Below are 22,933 nucleotides of genomic sequence, written 5' to 3'. Positions count from 1 at the left end.
TTGTTTTCAAATACCTAAACAGACTATTAAATACATTTTTATGGAAACTCAAAGGCGGGCAGGTTGCAAAGGTTTGTGAAGAGAACATTAAAACGGGTGCTTAGTTACTCGATTCTGATTCTGGCTCCAGAAAGCAGTGTGACTTTAGAGTAAGTCATTTGGTCTCCTCAGTCCTCCATTTCTTCATCTAAAACATAAGGTGATTAGATTTGACCTCTTCTGAACCTAATATTCCTAACTTCCTTTGAGGCTACACAAGAAGCCAAAAATGAACAATTATAGGCTGTAAGAAGCAAAAAAAAAAAAAAAAAAAATCAGTAAGAATGAAATTAGGTAAGTGAACAGAATAATCAGGAATGGTAACAGTATAAATGGGCACGTAAGTATGACCACTAACTTTCCTTAACACCCTCCCACACACACGATGCTGACTGCAAATTACTGCATGAATTTTAAAATCCTTTAAACAGGTATTTAGTCAGCTACAAATTATATTCTATGATAAGCCACCGTAATGAAGAAAACCAAAATATGCCAACCCAAAATATACTTCTTTGGTGTATTTTTGAGATAGCTATTCAGAAGGGCTACAAACACAAAAATGGCTCTGAAAAGCTGGAGATTTGCATTTGTAGAGGAAATCAATATTAGTTAAGTAAACAGCAAATGCAAAACAGGCTTTCTCTGAGCGCCCCCACCCTGACCCGTATTGGCTTTACCCAGATCTTGGAAAGATGAACTCACAGGAAAGGGAGACTGAAAGTCTGATGCTTTTTTATTTTATTTTATTTTTTGACACTGAGTCTCTCGCTCTGTTGCCCAGGCCGGAGTTTAGTGGTGCGATCTCAGCTCACTGCAACTTCGGCCTCCTGGGTTCAAGGGAGGCCTCGGCCTCCCAAGTAGCTGGGATTACAAGTGTGCGCCACCATGCCTGGCTAATTTTTGTAATTTTAGTAGAGATGGAGTTTCACCATGTTGGCCAGGCTGGTATGTGAACATTGGTATGTGAACTCCTGACCTCAAGTGATCCGCCTGCCTCGGCCTCCCAAAGTGCTGGGATTACAGGCATGAATCACTGCACCCAGCACTTTTAAAGGTAACAGAGGAAGCTTTTCCACAGGCTCCCATCCATTCTTCCAGGGGGCTGCTGCCTGCAAGGCTCCAACAGCAGAGCCAAGACAACCTTTGCTTGCCTTCCTCCCTTCTTGCTCTGATAACCTGTTCCCACACTCCAAATCTCTATGCTTTTCTGCACTACAGTATAAAAGCTTCAGTTATGTGGCCCTACTTTGAGTCTCTTACTTTGCGTGTGGCCCCTGTACTTACGCACACAATACATTTTGTTTGGTTTTTCCCATTAATCTGTCCAGTGTCAATTCATTTTAGCATACTTCGACTCAACCCTTGAGAGGCAAAGTTTCAACAGTAAACAGCAGACTATTATTTTTCATTCTCTGCTATATAAAATTATCTGTTAAGGAATTAAGAAACATTAAATCTACACTGAACTTTCACTTCCTGCCATGGTGGGGTAATTGGTACAAGACAAACCCTCCTGTTCTACACAACTGTGAACATGGACAAAATGGATGAATCAATTATTTTCCAAAGTTGGACAACAAGCAGTGGAGGAGCGTAATTCCTTAAAGAAGAAAAACATGTGAAATGAGCCCCGCATGGCTCTCAGCCTGGAGGCACTTTCCCAATTGCAGCACACGGAGGGGGAGCCCACAGGGAGTGCAGCAAGTCACTGAACTTAGGAGGCAGACACTGGAGTTAGGACTGCTGGGATGCATCATCAAACATAGCAGGGTAATGGTGAGAAGCAGCCACAAAGAGAAGGAGCTCCAGAAATCGAGAAAGTGGTCCCCTAAGTCTTTGGCTGAAAATGAACTTGCATATGTAGAGGATGGGACCCCACGAGGTCTCACAGAGAACAGCTACTGGGGAGTAATGGATTGAATGGATATTTTAGAGGTTGCCCAGGGCAGAGAGATGGAATTCCAAACAAACATAGGCGAGAGAGCACTTACTAAACACTACAGTCATTCAAAAGGAACCCAAGAAAGGCCAAATCATAAAAGTAGGGCTACTCAAAATGTGTTCTAACAAAGTCTAACAATAAACTCTGAAAGGACCAATCTGATTTGCCAGTAAATTATCTAACTGCCTGAATAAAGCCTCACATTGTCTAAAGCATGCATTGTCAACAGGAGCAATATCATGTCCACAGAGGCAAAAATTAGTTCTTGGGAGTATGATGAATCTTAAGATATTACAAAGATGTGTCGCCCTCCAAGGAGCCATAGTACATGAACAGATGTACAGATACAGAATATCAGTGGTATTAAAATTTAATAGGGGAAGGAGTGGGACGATTAGGAAAAACATGTCTAAAAAGTATCCTTGGAGAAGTGATAATGAAAAAAAAGGTTGAGCTGTGCTGTTCTAAAAAATAATAATAAAATCTAGGCTTTATAACAACATAGAGGCCATAACAGCAAGTATACTATAATAAAATTATTAGACACGTGAAGAAGCAATGGAACAGGACAGAATACCTAGAAATTGACCTGGATTTTATTCAGCAGGCAATGAGGACTCTGGGATTTTGTGTAATGGCATGACATATACAGATCAGTGTATTCAAAAGCTAATTATGGAATGGTGTAGAGGGTTTTGAATGACAGAAGAACAGAATCAGGAAATAGTACTACAATTATCCAGATAGAGAAACCATGAAGGCTTTCAGTAGTAGAGATATTTAGGTGGTAGATCTGCTAATTCTCAGTGACCCAGTGGATGTACAAGGTTGAAAAATTAACGATAACTCTGAAGTAACCAGTACTTGTTGAATCTGAGTGTGTTTAAAAGACTCTGGGATAAATAGTAAGAAATATAAACCCAGAACTACCAAGAGGTCTGGGCTACAAATACCAGTCAGTATAGACGCAGCCATGGAAGGAACAGGAAAGATGATAACACACAGAGGAGGTTATGGGAGTAAGTACTGAGGAAGCCTGAAGGATCCAGGCATCCAAAGGGTAGGCAGAGGAGAAGGAACGGCTGGGGAAAGCAAGCAAGTAGACAAACGAGTCAAAGAAAACAGTATTGAGTTGTCCTCTGCCCCTCCCCATGGGCATAAATGCTCCCCTGAAGTCTTGCTATTACAAGTGGAACAGAAGAACGGCTTCAACTGCAATAAACACAGAGCTGAAGAACCATCTCTGCTAGCCTTTCTGGAAATTCAGTATTTCTAGGTATGGTATGTCAGCATACGAAAGTTATCAAGTATCTTTAAATATTCTCCATTCATTTAAAAAAAAGATTAGATCTATAAAAGAAATAATAATTAAAACAAGGGAGTTATGTCAGTATTTTCTACACTCTATTCAAATATATCATGTGAGATGGTGTAGTAAAATGAACAAAGCTGTAAAACAGGAGTCGAAGGACCGTTCACTTCTCAAAGTCCTCCGGTGGCCTTTCTGCAACCCAGAGTAAAAGCCAAGGTCTTTACCACGGCCTACAATGCCCTCACAGATCTTTCCTCTGCTTTCTCTGCAAGCACACACACGTTTCTTCCTCTCTCTTCAACTGTAGAGAACACCCAAGCACAAATGGCCACAATCACCCTGCTGGTCACTCTCTATTCATTTATTCACTTTACATAATGTATCTCTACCTGAAATTATAATGTGTATGTATTTGTTTGTTGTCTTTCCCACTAGATTTTTTCCCCCACTATAATTTAAACTATATGACAAGTAGAACTTTATCTTGTTCACCACTGCTGCATTCTAGCACCTCGGACAGTGCCTGACACACCATAGTACTCAAGAAACTCTTGTTGAATGAAATCTATAATTAATCTAAGCCTCTTTGTTCTATCATGTGTAAATGAGGATAGTAATCCATATCTGCTCTGTCTATTCTTCACACAATGAAATGAAATAATGTATGTTAAAGTAATTTACAAACTGTAAATCCCTATTCAATAGAAGTAGTGGTGGTGAAAGATGTTTCCTAACATGGTAGAAGAAAGCTGTGGTAGCAAATATACATATAAATACATGAATTGTTAATGATAGCCTATATTAAGCTAGTCCAACCCATGGCCAGCAGGCTGCAGGCAGCCCAGGATGGCTTTTTGCAGCCCAACACAAATTAATAAACTTTCTTAAAATATTATGAGGTTTTTTGCTATTTTTTTTTTTAGCTCATCAGCTATCATCAGTGTTAGGATATTTTATGTGTAGCCCAAGACCATTCTTCTTCCAATGTGGCCCAGGTAAGCTAAAAAATTGGACATCCCTGGCCTAGAGAATAAATTTTTAGTTTCATAGTTGTTGGTTCCATTTTTCTTTATAATAGAAAATATAGCCCAGAAAGGAACACTTATCCAAGTATACAATTTCCAAATACCTAAAGGACTTTACCCAGTATTGTACTCTTTGGGAAACAAAAAAGACTAAAGGTTGGGTTAGCTGACTTATAAGCCACAGAAATAATTTAATTTCTGAAAAAAAAATTAAGAATAAAAGATTAAAACTGACCTAAACATTATGAACTGAATTGTGTCTCTTCTAAATTCATATGCTGAAGTCTTGATTCCCATACTGAGAATGTGACTGTCCAGAGATAGGGTCTTCAAAGAGGTGATTACATTACAATGATGTCATTCGTGTGGGCCTTAATTCAATACGACTGATGTCTTATATGAGGAAATTGGGACATGGAAACGTGAAGAGGGAAGACATATGAAGACATGGGGAGAAGCCATCTAAAGATCAAGGAGAGAGGCCTCAAAAGGAACCACACCTGCCAACACCTTGAACTCCAACTTCCAGTTTCCAGAATTGTGAGAAAACAAATTTCTGTAGTTTAAGCCACCCAGTCTGTGGTACTTTGTTGTCGCAGCCCTAGCAAATTCATACCCTTTGTTTTTCTAGAACCCATAAGAAAAATCTTCAGAAAAGAGTTCCATTAAAAATGAGGTAAGCAAGCTAAAATAATCTTTATAAATATGTTATTTTGCTTTCATCATTTATATTGAAACTTTAACTTCAGGTAGAATTTTCTCAGTATAAATTTGAGTTGTCAAGTTCTTAATCCAATTTTCTCACTATATTTCATATTTTTACTGAGAAAAACTAGCCTTTCACAAAGCAGTTGGAGAAAATGTTACCTAGTACAGGGCACATACTTAGGCATATATATTTATTTTATCAATTTGGGCCCATAATGAGTTTTAATTTTTTTTAATTAATAGGAGCCCAGTCTAAAAGGCATCAGAGTTATTGATGTGATCCACCTCAACTTATCAAGATAGTAGCCATTCAAATACAAAACAAGCATGCATAACTGCAAATCACCCTATTTTCAGACTATAGGAGGGATTTCTACCAGGTCCATTGATGTTGGTCTTACAGTGGAAAGGTATACGGTAGCCTAGAAGCTGTACCCTCCAAAAGCAAAACACCTAAGGCAAGAACTGAGGCAGAAAGATCCTTAAACATTCTTGACTTTCCTTGTGAATTTGGGCCCCAGATTCAGAAATACAGCTGATTTATCACCCAACACATGACTTCTGTTGCTCATAGGTAAGGCTCAGATCTTTCCTCGCCTGTATCTTTTTATTTTTTAACGTGAGTCATATGAAATTTCATTAATTTGCTGAAAACCTAATTTCCTGTGCCAGCCTATAAGAACAGTTAGTTGTTGTGTTAACTTCTTTGTTCTTTTATCATTAGCAGGGTTTTTAAAATACTTTTTATCTGTATCTTTTTATTTTTAATTGCAGTAAAATCACATAACATAAAATTTACCATTTTAACCATTTTTAAGTGTATGGTTCAGTGGTGTTAAATATATTCACATTGTTGAGTAACCAATCTCCAGAAATTTTTGTAAGTTTCAGTCTGGCAAAACTGAAACTCTTTGCCCATGAAACAACTCTCCATTTCTCCCTCCCCTCAAGTCCCTGGTAACTACCATTCTACTTTCTGTTTCTATGAATCTGACTACTCTAGATACCTCATATCAGTGGAATTATGTAGTATTTGTCTTTGTGAGTGACTTATTTCACATAGCATAATGTCTTCGAGGTTCATTCAAGTTGTTGCATGTGACAGAATTTCCTTTCTTTTTTAAGGCTGAATAATATTCCATTGTGTGGATACCACATTTTGTGTATCCATTTATTTAACAATGGATGCTTAGGTTGCTTCCACCTCTCTGCTATTGTGAAAATGCTGCTATGAATATGGATGTGCAGATCTCTCTCCGAGACTCTGCTTTCAATTTGTTTTTGGACATATACTCAGGAGTGGAATTACTCAGCTGTATCTTTTCTACTCCTATTAATTTCTAATTACTAACAACTTTAACATTATGTCTTTACATTTATATTCTTAAATTTGCTATAAAGCAGATACAGTTGAAAGCCAGATATATAGGAAGAGACAGCTACATATTCTCATGCACAATTAATAAAAAGGATCACATATAAACTGTCAATTGAAAGTGGTTTCTTTTATCTTTTGGGGGAAGGGTATGATACATCCTATTAAGAATCTAATAAAGTCTATGGAGTTTATCCCAGGAAAAAATACACATGGAAACATGCATCCAAAAATACAGATATGCTTTCAGGAGACTATGAGCCCCTGAAGTCCAGAAGCTGCAAATGTACAGGCTGCCTCTTAAAGGCTCCAAACCCTGAAAGGCCAGAAACTGAGTTTCAAAATTTTAATAAATGTTAAGTATCAGTAAATACCATTCAGACTCAAAGGGCCGCATGATTTGGATCTATTTGTGAATCATTAATCCAACATACCTTAAATTCCACCATTAGCTATCTCTATAACCATTTTTTAGATCCCTAACTCATAAAGAATGAAAGCTGTTACTTGTCTTCTACATGAGCCCAAAAGACTGTGCATTTCATGCTGACTGAGGCATGAGGAGGAAACATTTTTTAAAAAAGTAAATATGACAAAGGGTCGAATTTGACTCACAAAATCTGTTTCGAGTTTTCCCATTTCTTGTTTGTAGCTTCTCATTCTGTTGCTGTACATCCCTCGACTTTGGGGTGGTATCTCTCGGACTTCCAAATCCATCTGTTCAAGCTAGAAGAGGGAAAGAAAAATGTGATTTAAACCACACTGTTACTCTTATTTGAACAAATGTTTACGGCTGAAAGGATCTAATTCCAGTTCCTCATTTTGTAGTTGAGGCACCAGGTTCAGGGTGCTGAATGATCAAATAACACTGAAACTACTTTTACACTTAATTTTTCTTTAGTTCAACAATTCTGAGTACTTGCCAAGTGACACACACTGTGCTCAAGTACATGCTTTGTTAAAACATACACATTTGGCCAGGCGCCGTGGCTCACGCCTGTCATCCCAACACTTTGGGAGGCCAAGGTGGGTGGATCACTTGAGGTCAGGAGTTTGAGAACAGCTTGGGCAACATGGCGAAACCCCATCTCTACTAAAAATACCAAATTAGCTGGGCGTGGTGGTGGGCACCTATAATCCCAGCTACTCAGAAGGCTGAGGCAGGAGAATAGCTTGAACCTGGGAGGCAGAGTTTGCAGTGAGCTGAGATTGCACCACTGCACTCCTTCCAGTCTAGGTGAGAGAGCAAGACTCCATCTCAAAAATAAAATAAAATAAAATAAAAGATACATATTAACCCAAACGTTATTAATAATTTGATTTCAATATACTTGGAATAGCCCATCATTCAATCCAACCGGGTCTTGTCTTCTGACCATTAACCTCCACAACTATGGGAAGATAAAGTAAGCTATTATTTCCCATGGGTAATCCATGAAACATCAGCCAAGCCTTATTTGGTGATATTTATTCTGGCAGGTGTTTTGTAATTAGGAAAATTGCATACCAACCAACATGTGATCTTTACCTTCATCCTAACTCCCGATACTTTATAACCATATTTATACGGCATTAAATGGATACAGTAATATGCTAAATTACATATAGCTTAATGAAATCACAGCAAGGCGCTTTTTTTTTTTTAACAACCTGCTATCAGATAACACTTTGGATACAACACAGAAGAGTTTAATCGGCAGCAATGCAGAAATACTATAATGGTTTAGGCATAGGCTTTGAAGCCAGACTCTTACGTTGACATCATAGGCTCTACTACTTATTAGTCCTGGAATCTTGAACAGGTTTCTTAATGTCTCTGTGCCTTAGTTTTCTCACTTACAAAATAGTGCCTTTTTCACAGAGCAGCTGTGAAAACTAAATGAGGCAATTCTTATAATGTACTTAGAACAGTGTCTCTTACTTGATAATTGCTAGATTAAAATTAACTCTAGTAACGATGATTGCAAGTGATGAAGAAGATACAGCAAGCACTATACAAGATAGCAGAAGTGGCTTACTTGTAGTTGCCATTAAAAAATAAAAACCAGGCCAGGCGCAGTGGCTCACCCCTGTAATCCCAGGACTTCGGGAGGCCGAGGCAGGTAGATCACCTGAGGTCAGGAGTTTGAGACTAGCCTGACCAACAAGGTGAAATCCCGTCTCTACTAAAAATACAAAAATTAGCTGGGTGTGGTGGCGGGTGCCTGTAGTCCCAGCTACTCGGGAGGCTGAGAGAGGACAATTGCTTGAACTGGGGAGGTAGAGGTTGCAGTGAGCTGAGATCGTGCCACTGCACTCCAGCCTGGGCGATGGAGTGAGACTCCGTCTCAATAAATAAATAAATAAATAAATAAATAAATAAATAAATAAATACCAGTAACAACAACAAATTGGCCCAGGCCATGTCTGATAAAATCACATGCAAAAATGCTGCCATGTAGTTTACCTTTTAAAGCTTTCTAATAAGTTCCTTCTGGAACCCTACCAGCTTATCACTAATAAAACCTGTATTTAGTGTTAGCGACTGAATAACTATAGTAGCATACAGATAAACCACACAATCACCTTTCAATTAATAGGCTTCAATTTATTATAAAGAAAAAAGATAACTTTAATTAGCCTTGATTTAAACAGTGATAGTTTAAATGATTATGTCTCAACATAAATGAGAAGCACCAATAAATAAAATCATTACTTAGCAAGAAAATTATTTAAAATAACTCTCTGAGATCATCAATTATTTAGTTCTAACAAGGTAAACAGGATCATCTGGAAAAATAACAGCAAAAATACTTGCAAGCCAAAATCTGAGCCTTAAGTATATTTTTGTTGAAGATATTTTATATGGATATTTAAAACTAAATTAAAAGTAGGTAAGACAGAAAAAGGAAATACACAACAAGCACTTAAAATGAAACCAAGAATGAGGCTAATGTGCACTTGTTCCATGTTGTCACAACATTTATGTGGCCAGTGCAGAGTGGGAGAAAAGATCATTGCAAGATGTGTAGTGTCCAAGAGACTAATACAAATCAGATGGTCAGCAGAAACACAATTAATCCCAATAGTCAAATCAAAAGAGTTTTTCTCCCAAGGTCCTCATCAAAAGGGCAGTATCGGCTGGGCACAGTGGCTCAGGCCTGTAATCCCAGCACTTTGGGAGGCCAAGGTGGATGGATCACCTGCGGTCAGGAGTTCAAGACCAGCCTGACTAACATGGTGAAACCCTGTCTCTACTGAAAATACAAAATTAGCCAGGCATGGTGGTGCATGCCTGTAATCCCAGCACTTTGGGAGGCCAAGGCGGGCAGATCACTTGAGGGCACGAGTTCAAGACCAGCCTGGCTAACATGACAAAACTCCCTCTCTACAAACAAACAAACAAATTAGCCAAGTGTGGTATTGCTCTGTAATCCCAGCTACTTGGAGCACTGAGGCATGAGAATCGCTTGAGCCCAAGAGGCAGAGGTTGCAGTGAGCCGAGATTGTGCCACTGTACTCCAGCCTGGGTGATAGAGTGAGACTTTATATCAAAAATAAAATAAAATAGAAAAGCAACACACTCATAGGGCCACAATGCATAGTAACAAGTTGAGTCATGCTTGTAGTAGTTAGCTTTTAAAACCCCAAATTAAGACACAATACTTTTAGTCCTTTTTTGCTCCATGTTTTACTGATGTATTTATATAAAAAAGTAGTAGATGAACCAGAGCTCTGAGTTTAGCAAACTAGGAACAAATATTTACTCTATCACTTAACAGGATTTGGGACCTCCAACAAGTTACTTTATCTTTCTAAGTCTCAGTCTCCCCATCCACAAAATGGGAGTAGTAACAGTGTTGAGAATCACTTGGCCAAGGTTCTCTCATGCTGCTACATGTCTTGCCTGGTCTGCCAAGAATACAAGGTCCTGAGGACTCTGTCTGAGCCATTTTTCAGGATTGGGTTTGCGGGGAGCTCAGGGAGAGGAAATAATGTGTCCCCCTGGGACAAACAACAGCCTTGCTTATAGGCTGCTAGAAAGTGGCACGTTTTCTAGGCTCTCGTTCTATTCCTCTAAGGTATTCTAATGCTGTTGTAAGCATACATCTAGGCCTGCCTGCATCACCACTGTGGGAATTCAGACTCAGGAACTGATGCAACCAGCCTGAAACACAGGCAACTGCTATTGTTGTGGGTAATAAAAATCTTTTGTCTCTGACCTAGGAGTCTCATGTCTTAGAGAAGACATGAGACATAGTCATCTATGAAACTGTAGCAAGCAAGTGAGTCACTTGAGAGTTTGCAAATAGCAGAAAATATCAGACCCTTTATCATTTTTGACAAATAATATTGTCTCACATGGTTATTGAGAAAATTAAATATTATAAAGCAAGTAGTATTTTTAATCCAATGTCTGGTACCCAGTATGCCTTTATCCAGCATTAGCTATTTACAGCTGTTAAGAAACGTATTATGATGGAATAAAAATTAGAGATAGATATTTAATGAATCACCTTTGCTAAGAAGAATAAAATCCCAAGAAGCTACTAAAATCTCTTCAATTTAAAAATTGACAAATTCTGAATTATAAAATGCTAATCAGCAATGCTTCACATTTCCACAATGTATAAAACAGGCTAGAGGAAGACATTAGCTTAAACGGCTCTGGCTGTGTGTTAAAATACATTACTGTCTGTACATACCAGTTCTTTCGCTTCTTCAAGCTGTTTCTCCACATTTGCAACCATCTGTTTCTTTTCATCTGAAACAAACAATAATACCAAGAAATTGCTAAAGATACAAATAAATTTAATATTTTAAAACTTCAATTTTTATATGCCTTTCTCCGTTGTGGTCAATCAGATTACAGAACATAAGGTAAAAGAGCATATCATTCTTCGGTGGGTTCGAAACCCTTTAAGCCATTGATTCTAGGCTATCTAGAAACATATAATCTGATAGAGTACCTAATTATTAAGAGATAACATTTTTAAAAGAGACATATTTTTAAGAGAGACTAAAAATTATGTTGCCCTTTAGGAGAGACTAAGTCAACAAGAGCAGATTTGTGCTGGCCTAAGGGATCTGTGAAGTCATAACTTTAATAAATTGGGAATAACTGATTTGTTAATACAATTTAAAAGTTATATACAAAAACGCTTCCTAAAACTGGGCAAAAACAATCCTTTAAAAAATTGTACTTTCAGTAGCATGGAGAATCAGGTGTAATGGAATAAATATTTGAAGTTAGGACTACTGATTCCAAACTGAAAGCTACTATCTCACTCAATGGTTATGGGATCCTGGGCAAGAAATTTTTCTCTTTTTTTCTGAGACTCACTCTGTACTCTCTAAAATGGAAATAAAAAATATCTACTGGATTACTTTTAGCTCCAATAAGCTTGATGCAAGTGAAATTACTTTAATATTATAAAGTGCTAAGTCTCTGTATGTGGTTTGTTTTTCTAATACAATCAAGTTATAACCCAACTGTAATTCCCTTCTCTAGGAGAGACATTTCCTGGCAGACAATTTCAGAAAGCTTTCCCATACCCTCATTCCAGCCAGTCAGCCTATTTGTTCACATACCCTAGTTAAGTTTTGTGCAAACCAAATGTATTGAACATCTCTAGCTTTTGTCTGCCTAGCATGCTTCTCTTCTCAGGCAACAGCCCCTACTCTCTTCAAAGGCCTCCTTCCTCACCAAGCGGGACAATGAAAATGCTATCTCCATAAAGACTCTGCTTCTTCAGTCACAGTGACTTGGCAAATGATGGGCATCTAATCCTAGCTGGACTAATCTTAGTAACTCAATCCTCTGGCCACATTCATCTGGGAGTTGGGTGGTGGGATAGGCATATATGAACCAGGGAGAACAATCAAAGTTCTAGAGCAAGGGGAAAGCCTTTTCCTTTCTCCTGATAACGAAAAAATAAGCCTAGAAGCTGCTAGCATCCATTGGTCTAGCTCCAAGAAGAAAGAAAGCATGCAATGGCTGAAAATAAATCCTGCATTCAAAAAGAAACACAACTGAGAGACAGAGAGAGAGAGATATAGTTAGTTCCTGGCTTGAAATAACTGAAATGGCTTGACTTTATAAAAGCTTGACTTTATAATAGTTTGGTTTCTTAAGCCAACAACTTTCTTGTTCTTTATTTAAAACTGGGTTTATGTCACATGGGAGCCTAATGAGACTGACTAACACAACAGACTAGAAAAGTCGTGAAGCTTGAAATGGGTACAACACCTACCAGCTGACCAGCCTTCAGAAGGACAGCCAATCCTAAGTGGGGAAGCTTTAGTAGAAATTATTATTTCACTGGCCGGGCACTGTGGCTCACGCCTGTAACCTCAGCACTTTGGGAGGCCTAGACAGGTGGATCACAGGGTCAGAAGTTTCAGACCATCCTGGCAAACATAGTGAAACCCCGTCTCTACTAAAAATACAAAAAATTAGCTGGGTGTGGCGGTGGGTGCCTGTAATCCCAACTACTTGGGAGGCTGAGGCAGGAGAATTGCTTGAACATGGGAGGCGGAGGTTGCAGTGAGCCAAGATCACGCCACTGCACTCCAGCCCGGGCGACAGTGCGGGACTCCATCTCAAAAAAAAAAAAAAAATATATATATATATATATATATATATTTCACTAAAACAATGATTAGATTATTAGTAGATTCTACTAATCTTAACCCTTTCCCTTTGTTATCCCCAAACTACAGAGGGGGAACAGTTGTCACATAAGGTGTTTTATGTGTACTCACAATATTTCTCCCTAAGAAAAATATGCATTTGGGATTACAATTCAACTTGATTTTCCCTCCTTGAAAAGTTAAATCTACATATGGCCAGATTAAATATTTAATAGATGATCCCAAATGTATTTGCTTCTGGGACATTTCAACCCTTTTAGTATCTTCACACAGTTACAGTTAGAATAGACTACATTTTTGTGATAGAGAAAAATACAAAATAAGACAGGCTTATCTTGGATCAGAACTGAGATGGTGTATTTACGTATCAGGAGGAACATCCTGTTCTCTTTAAGGTATTCAGTTGATAGGAAAGTCCATGCCGTGGACCTCCAGGACTAATAAGCATCAGTTTTTCTCATTAGCAAAACAAAACAAAGAAAGAAGCCTCCCTTGACCTGTATTCCCCTTTGCTAATATTCCTCTCCTTTCATCACCAGTCAATTTTCTTGAAAGCAAGGGTATAGACTCTGTTTCCCTTCCTCATCTTCCCATCCACTCCCTGTAAACTAACTCCTGCCCCCACCATTCCACTGAAATTACTCTCACTAGATTAATAACCCTTCCTCTGCCCAAACTAATAGACATTCTTAGGTCCTGTTTTTATTTAATCTTGCGGTTTCTTACACTTTGCTCCTCCCGTCCTGTAACTTTCTCCTCTGCTGGTTCCCATGGCACCCTGATCTGGTCATTCTCCTGAAGGCTCACTCCTGTCTCACAGTCCTCTGTTAGGCATTGTATTTTTCAGGCCATCTTTTAACTGCTGATGTTCCTTGGAGTTCGGTCCTTGCCTTTCTTCTGACTATCGTCTATGTCCCTGGGCAATTTCATCCATTTTAAAACTATCATATTATGTATTTATGATCCTAAATCTTTATCTCTAACGCTGATATATTTCCAGGCCTTCAATCCTTTAATCCCAATGCCCATCTCCACCAGGCCCACCTGGCAAACCTCTATTCAAAACTCTCTTCAGAAATCATCACTTCTTTGAAGGCTTTCCTAACCCAACATAAGAGTTAATCACCCTCTTGTACATAAAATATCTATAACTCTTATGTAATCCTAATGATTTATCCCTCACATGAACAACCTTTCAGCTTAGAGGCTCTGGGAAGACAAGAACCATGTCTTAGTCATCTTTATAGTCCTACACTATAATGAGCTTGGCATACACAATCAGTTTTCAAAAAATGAAAGTAAGTTAACTACATAATGCAGGACACAGCAAGAATTTGCAAAAGAAGCTATGCTACTAACCACCTTGGTCTCCCTGCCCCCTCTCCCATTTAATCTTCCTAAAATTTGGCTTTGGTGGGTCAGTTGAGCTTAGCAGTTAAGGTCCTCGACATTTCAGAGCCGAGCATCCTTTCCAACTTTATTTCCAACTACAAGGTTTCTAGTATGCAGTCTACAGACAGACTGTTCATTGCTACCCAAACAAATCTTGTTTTTTTCTTCTCTAAATCTTTGTTAAGCTACCATTTAGGGTTCTTTGGCTGAATGCGACAGAAGTGATTCTGGCTAAACTAATTCAAAAAAGATAATTTGTTAGAATAATGTGGGGTGGCTCATAGGATCAATGGACAAAAATGAGCCACCCAGCTTGGGAAAGACAAGTATGAGGAGTAGCTCAGGGTACCAAGGAAATAGGAACTTACAGTCTCTGCTAAAGCAAAGTCTTGAGCGGCTCTAACTATTCTCTTTCCTTGGTTCATTCTGATCAAATTCCTGGCAAAAATTCTATAAATGTCCTTGCTTAGGTAATATGTTCACCTCTTGACCTACAGAGGGCAGGGCAGCCTGTCAGTTCTATCAAGACTGGAATAAGGGGGTTTAAGTAGTTCCTCAATAGGAAATTGAGTAGATAGAATGAAAGCTGCTGGGCGCAACAGATGCCCACTGCATCCATTTATTGCAACCTCTTATAATATAGTCTTTGCTTGTTTCTGTCTGTCCAAACCCCACCTATCCTTCTAGGCGAGGTCCTGAGACATACCTCATTTCCTTTGAATTCCTAGAGTTCTATGCTCGGCTCTAGGGGGTACAATGGTCATTAAAAATTAGGTTCTACAGTTTCCTCTTTTTTTTTGAGATGGACTCTCACTTTGTCACCCAGCCTGGAGTGCAGTGGTGCAATCTTGGCTCACAGCAACCTCCACCTCCCAGGTTCAAGTGGTTCTCCTGCTGCAGCCTCCCGAGTAGCTAGGACTACAGGCATGCGCCACCACGCACAGCTAATTTTTATATTATATTAGTAGAATGAGGTTTCACCATGTTGGTCAGGGTCATCTCAAACTCCTGACCTCAAGTGATCCACCTGCCTCGGCCTCCCAAAGTGCTGGGATTACAGGTGTGAGCCACTGCACCTGGCCTGCAGTTTCCTCTTCAGGCTCATTGCCGGCTCCTTGAAGGCAGAGACTACTCTTGACAAATCGTGTCCAAACTCTGTATTTAGCATAGAGAGCTGTACATGGTAGGGGCCACTAAGTGCTTACAGAATGAATGAGTCAGTCTTAGCACGCAGCAACATACTTATTACTCACAGAGAAACTGAGGGGGAAAAACAGCTCATTTTAGTGAGGACTGGGGCAAATCTTCCCATTTGAAATGACAAATTTCCCTTCACGAAAAAAATAATTAAATTGGAATAGAGGTGGAGTTAACACAATTAGATCTTTTTTTTTCATAAAATTCATTTTGTGATGGTGCTGTCAGAAATAATGATGGAACTGAGACATTCTTTGATTGGTCCTTATAGTGTTCCTCATGTTTTTAAGAAGGCAAATCTTAAAAGTGATGATTTAGGGGTAAAGTATGAGGAAGGAAGGAAGGAAGGAAGGAAGGAAGGGAGGAAGGGAGGAAGGGAGGGAGGGGAGAAGGAGGGAAGGAACAAAGGAAGGAGGGAAAGAACAAAGCAAGGTGAGAAGGAGGGAGGGAGGAAGGGAGGGAGAAGAGAAGGAAGGAAGGAAGGAAAGGGAAGTGAAGGGAAGGAACAAAGGAAGGAAAGGAACAAAGGAAGGAGAGAAGGAGGGAGGGAGGGAGGAAGGAAGGAGGGAAAGAGGGAAGGAGGGAAGAAGGGAAGGGGGAAGGGGGGAAGGGGGAAAGGGGGGAAGGAGGGAAGGAGGGAAGAAGGGAAGGGGGAAGGGGGAAGGGGGAAAGGGGGGAAGGAGGGAAGGAGGAGCGGAGGGGGGGGAGGGGAGGGGAGGAGGGGAGGGGAGGAGGGGAGGGGAGGAGGGGAGGGGAGGGGAGGGGAGGAGGGGAGGGGAGGGGGGGAGGGGGGAGGGGAGGGGAGGGGGGAGGGGAGGGGAGGGGGGAGGGGAGGAGGGGAGGGGAGGGGAGGGGAGGGGGGAGGGGAGGAGGGGAGGGGAGGGGAGGGGAGGGGGGAGGGGAGGGGGGAGGGGAGGGGAGGGGAGGGGGGAGGGGAGGGGGGAGGGGGGAGGGGAGGGGAGGGGAGGGGGGAGGGGAGGAGGGGAGGGGACGGGAGGGGACGGGAGGGGAGGGGGGAGGGGAGGGGAGGAGGGGAGGGGAGGAGGGGAGGGGAGGGAACTGAACTAGATGACCTTGGAAATACCTACCAACACGAAGTTTTGGTAACCTGGCAACATTTACATGTAATTCCCAAAAGAGATTCATTCTGCCCACCCCAAATGACATCCCCTTTCAAACAACATGTACCTAGGATTCAGACCTTTGTAACTAAGGGCTATCATTAATGTACATGGTGCTCTGTGTTTAACATTGTTATAGTCAATCCTTAAAACAACCTTTTTGAGGTATTATTACTATCCCTTTCTCAAGCCATTAAATAAGATCAGAGATACTAAATTATTTCCTGAAAGTTCAACAACTAATAAATAGCAGAGTTGGAACTCTAATGGGGTGGGTCTGTTGTCCTGAACTGAGCTCATAACTGCTATATGTATTATATAAAATATACTATTTAATATATAAACAAAGTCTCCTACTGTTTTTTTTTTTTTTTGGTCTATAAGCTTGATAAGTGCTGATGTACATACACATAAGTCTTAGCATAGTATGTATGATCTTTTCTTTCCTACCCAGTACATTTTTAATTAGTTTTCTTTTTCATTTAGAGACAAGATCTCGCTCTGTCACCCAGGCTAGAGTGCAGTGGCATGATCATAGCTCGCTGTAACCTCAAACTCCTGGGTTCAAGGGGTCCTCCCATCTCAGCCTCCTGAGTAGCTGGGATGACAGGTGCATGCCACTATGCCAAGCTAGTTTTAAATTCAATTTTATTTTGTAGAGATGGGGCTTCACTATGTTGCCCAGGCTGATCTTGAGCTCCTGGGCTCAAGTGATCCTCCCATCTTGGCCTCTCATTTCCTACTCAATAGAAGTTCTTAGTGCTGATATACAAACAAGTCTTTGCATAGTATAATTCTTGATATTTACAGAAGTGCTTAATCAGCACAGAACACCCTCATTAAAGTGAAAGTGTCAAGGCTCGCTTGAATTCAGTTACTTGTACCTGTCTTTGTGCAATGTAGATATGTTAAAATAAAACTAGCAGCAGAAATTATGTATGTACTTAGAAATGTAGGGTCAAACCACTAAGAGAGGAACAGATAATTTTTAAATGGGTATATTACTGATGCTACCCTGTGTAACACGGTATAGAATGGTCAGTGTTGAAATAAAGCAATTACAGAATGATCCATCTGATAATGGATTAGAGCTGGAGATACTAGTATGAACTTGTGTTTAACATACTATATATACAAATGATTACATATGCAAATGCTTGTAGATATGTTCATATACATGGCTTAATATATACATGTGAATTTCCTTGCTTTGTCAGCTGAGAGGTTCCAGAAGCAACAACACCCCAGGAGTAATGTGCACACCTAGTGTCCAGATCTTGGTTTCTAATACCCTTCTTTAATTAAAGGAAACAGGATTCCTCAGAGAAAGGGCTGATTCTAGCACTGAAACAGGAAATAGAGAAGATGATCCTGGAGTATCTTATACTATCAGAAAGCAATATAGTCCTTAAAAAAAAGGAAAGAAAAAAGCCAAAATGATGGGGGTATACCAAAAGGACACAGAAGCCAAATTAAAAAAAAGGCTCCCAATGGTCAACGCTAAAACAATTTGAGCAACATGAAAATAAAGTAGTATTGGAATATAACACAAAGGATAAAATAGGTATCTGTGAGTCCATACTGATGTAAATGACTGAATAAGTAAATAAATGAATAGATAAATCTCTCTTACATAAAAGAATTACAAATAATTCACGTAATTACTTGGCTTCAAGGAGGTAGAGTGTAACTCTCCACACCTTAAGTATAGGCTATGCATATATGATTTTCTTCCAAATAGTATGGAAAAGGGAGGGAAAGAGTAACTTTACAGTGGAGAAACCTGGCAAACACTACCTCAGCCAGGTGATAAAGGTTAACATCAGTAGTGATAAGTCATGTTGACAGTATGTATTCTTGATATGTGGTGAAAATGATGCTTTACTTCTGTGGTCCTCCTCCCCAAAACCCAGAACTCCAATCTAATCATGAGAAAAACATTGAGCAAATCCCAGTTGAGGGAACCTTCTAGAAAATATCTGACCAGTATTCTTCTAAACTGTAAAGTCATCAGAAACAAGGACAGTTTGAGAAACTGTCATAGCCATGAGGGGCCTAAAAATCCATGAGTACTAAATGTTTTACGGTATCCCAGATTGGATCCTGGAATAGTTAAAGGACATTAGGTAAAAAGCAACAAACAAAACAAAACGAAATCTGAATAAAGTATGACCTTTAGTTAATAATAATGTATCAATATGGGCTCACTAGCTGTAACAAATGTACCATATTAACATGATGTTAATCACAGAGAAAACTGGGCATGGGGTATATGGGATTCTCCGTAATATCTTTGTGATTTTTCTGTAAATTTCAGACTGTTCTAAAATAAAAAGTTTATTTAAAAAAAAAAACAAAAACAAAAGACTGAAGCCATTACTTAGGTTGACTAAATTGACCAAATATATAGACAACATACAGATATATAGATCTATAGATGCATACACACACACAATTGTTTATATGAATGTATATTATTCAAAGATGAATACAACCCCGTAAAAGCTTAATTTTTTTTTTTTTTTTTTGAGACAGAGTCTCACTGTGTCACTAGGCTGGAGTGCAGTGGCACAATCTTGGCTCACTGCAACCTCTGACTCCCTGGTTCAAGTAATTCTCCTGCGTCAGACTCCTGAGTAGCTAGGATTAGAGGCACGTGCCACTACACCCAGCTAATTTTTGTATTTCTAGTAGAGACGGGGTTTCTCCATGTTGGCCAGGATGGTCTCGATTTCCTGAGCTCATGATCTACCCGCCTTGGCCTCCCAAAGTGCTGAGATTACAGTGTGAGCCACCGCGCCCGGCCCTAAATGCTTAAATTTTTTATGAGACATAACTGGGCCATCAGTAACTGCTAAAGATTACTTCCCTGTATGCTCAATTGAAAAAGCTGGACCTTGCCCAGCAGCTCATGAAGCAGATTTTGAGGTAGCCTGAATCCTAACAAGGAACAAACTATTGTAGCAGTGAGTTCCTGAATCAGGACTGGAACCATCCCTTCAACTGTAACCCTCTAGAGCAACAGAAATATAATGCAAGTCACACATGCAATTTTAAATTTTCTTGTAGCAGTACTTTTTAAAGTTTTTAAAAATAAAAAACTTTTAAGAGAAACAAGTGAAATTAGTTTTAATAATGTTTTTAATTTCAATAATACGTAATTGCATATATCTAAAATATTATCATTTCACAATGTAGCAACAGCCACATTTCAGGTGCTCAATAGCTACACGTAGATATTACAGCTCTAAAGCCAAATATATTTTAAGCAAACCACAATATTCAGGAACAAAAGCCAACTTTTCTGAATTATCTCACTGCAACCACCTTGCAAAGGCAAGAGAGAATCACAGAAGTGTGTTTATGCCTTCATCTACACGTGGCTAAGTCTAGATGGTCTAGACAATCCTCCAGGGCTTGGCATAACTAATCCACTAGACTCAGGCATTTCCTTCCAGAAAGGACACCTGCCTTGTCCGACACCACTTCCACTTCTCTCCTCCGACTGCCCCCCTTGGGATCCTGAGTTCAAAGCCCCGTTCCAAATTCATATCCAAAAGGCCCTAATCACTTACCTCCTTTCAAATGTGTTCATCAAGAGAAATTTACCTAATTCTATTCTAGGAACAGAAAGGAAGCAAGAATTGAAGTGTAAGATTTAAGAGTTCAATTAACATGACAAAGTCTGAAGAGCGGGGTCCTAGCTAATCTTACCAGCTGTTGTCTTCAGCAGCAGCAGTAATATCATTAATGGCTTGTACATCACGTGTTTTCTCTGTGTAAGAAGGGTGCTAGAGTGTTACATGTTTTATTTCACTGATTTTTACATTATAAGGTTGAAATTATTACTCTCTCACCCCCATTCTACAGATGGAGGAGACAGGCCTAGAAAGGCCAAGCAATTGTCCATGACTGCACATCTAGTAAGTAGCAGAACTAGGGTTCTAAACAGATCTGATGTCATGTCTGAATCTGAATCATTTTGCTGTAATACTTTCTTGGTACAATTCTGAGGACAGCCATAAAGTGACAGGATTCACAACAGATCATTCCCTCTCTGTGAATGGTAAAGTAAGCAACTAATTGCAAAAAGACTACTTTAAAATTCTTCAGGAAGCCTACTTCGTGTAACAGAATCTTTGCACCAGAGGAAAACATTCCCCACTTAAGAATTCACTCCCATCACTAGAGGAGAAGGAACTTCACAATAAAGTACTAACTGTATAGTTTCTGCTCATCCCTTCTCCTTACTTTCCCACAGAACCACAATAATTAAAAAAACAATGTTCAAATATAGTGCCATAGGGTATTAAGAAAGAACTCACCCATCTCAGTTCAATTACTAAAATTAGTTAAGATTCAAACACTTTAAGAGCAAAATCTCTTTATTGTTTAAAAAATACCACAGAGTAATCAGATTTCTTTCTTAAAATAAAATTTTTAAATGTTCACTCTTCTGTTCTCTTTGGAAGCAATACTTTAATACATTGTAACATGCACAGCACAGAGTAAAGTTCATTTCAATAGATCTACCTACTCTACTTGAATTTAAGTAAGTTACTATGTTGGGGGAATTAACTGCTTTGGCTGGAAAGTTTGCTCCAATTTTTATCCTTCTTAACTCAAGTAAATTAGAGTTCACCTCCTCTGGGTCACTTTTAGCTCAACACTGCACTCGCTAATGATGGCCAGAGAGAGAGATTATAATTACTTGTCATCAAACTATTTTTGCCATGGTTATATATATTAATGTCTGTTCATCTACAGACATACATCTGAAATTCATAACTACATGGATATATTTTTCATCTTTTTCTATACATCAATTGGAAATAGATTTAAAAAGGGGCAAGCACAAGTCATTATTAAGAGAGCAACTACTGCGTTTTTAAGAATTATGATTAGGCCAGGTGCGGTGGCTCACGCCTGTAATCCCAGCACTTTGGGAGGCCCAAGTGGGCAGATTGCGTGAGCCCAAGAGTTTGAGACCAGCCTGGGCAACATGGCAAAACCCCATCTCTACAAAAAAAAAAAAAATCAGCCGGGCACAGTGGCTTGAGCAGTCCCAGCTACTTGGGAGGCTGAGGTGGGAGTAGACTTGAGCCGTGAGGGAGAGGTTGCAATGAGCTGAGGTTGCGCCATTACACTCCAACGTGGGCGATACAGCAAGACCCCATCTCATAAAGAAAAAAGAATTATGATTATTCAATAATATAAGTCAGTAAGCATTTTTCCAGAGCCAGCAATGCACTCTCCTTTCAATTGTAATGAAGCTCCTGTGTTTGGGCCTTATATAATACTACAGCTAAGGAAAGACATAGTTTTTTTTTAAATTTATTTATTTATTGAGACAGAGTTTCGCTCTTGTCGCCCAGGCTGGAGTGCAATGGCGCAATCTCAGCTCATCGCAACCTCCACCTCCCAGATTCAAGCGATTCTCCTGCCTCAGCCTCCTGAGCAGCTGGAGTTACAGGCATGTGCCACCACGCCCAGCTAGTTTTGTATTTTTAGTTGAGACAGGGTTTCTCCATGTTGGCCAGGCTGGTCTCAAACTCCCGACCTCAGGTGATCTGTCTGCCTCGGCCTCCCAAAGTTTTGGGATTATAGGCATGAGCCACCGGGCTCTGCCCAGTTTTATTTTTAAGGTACTGAATTCAAAAAGTTTCCTTCTATGTGTTAAGAATTGTCACATTAAAATACAAAGGCAAGAAAAAAATTGTTAACACGATCTGTTTTCTTGGAAATTTACAACTTTGCATCCAAGGATGATTTTGTTACCTTGTAAAACAGCTTCCCAATACAAAAGCTAATAACCCAAAGAAATGTTTCTACTGCTAAAACAATTACAATTAAAAATGAGTAAAACTCTTAACTGGAACCACAAGTCCTGATACTCTGAGGCTCTGGGACTCAATTCAAAGGAAGTAGTCTCCAACAATAACAAAAATCAAGATGATCTCCGGCAGTGGAGAAAAGCAGAACTGAAGAGAAGAGACGAGGTGATGTATCATGAAGAGATGAGGCCATCAGCCACTTTCGACACAAAAATCTCTGAGGCAGCAGAGCTTGGTGGTATATACTACCTTGGTTCTCTCCTCTTGTTCCCTTACTTGGACTCATAAACCTCTTTAAGACATCATCCATCTCCTCCAGAACTAACTGGGGACTTCAGGAGATGAGTGGGGT

The 22,933-nt window shown here is 39.6% G+C and overlaps 1 protein-coding gene across 17 annotated transcripts in view; it reads right to left on the bottom strand.

Annotated features, from left to right (window-relative positions):
• VTI1A (vesicle transport through interaction with t-SNAREs 1A) overlaps positions 1–22,933 on the bottom strand; it is a 441,715-nt gene that overhangs the window by 417,056 nt on the left and 1,726 nt on the right. For all 17 annotated transcript variants that reach the window (XM_001147118.8, XM_063781189.1, XM_063781188.1 and 14 more), the window contains exons 2-3: positions 11,090–11,148; positions 7,020–7,130 (exon numbers count right to left, since the gene is read on the bottom strand). In XM_001147118.8, the coding sequence (XP_001147118.1) occupies positions 7,020–7,130; positions 11,090–11,148 (170 nt within the window). The remainder of the gene's footprint in view (positions 1–7,019; positions 7,131–11,089; positions 11,149–22,933) is intronic.

This window comes from Pan troglodytes, chromosome 8, assembly GCF_028858775.2.
Source record: "Pan troglodytes isolate AG18354 chromosome 8, NHGRI_mPanTro3-v2.0_pri, whole genome shotgun sequence".
Classification (NCBI taxonomy): domain Eukaryota; kingdom Metazoa; phylum Chordata; class Mammalia; order Primates; family Hominidae; genus Pan; species Pan troglodytes.
This window is presented reverse-complemented; position numbering and strand designations above follow the sequence as displayed.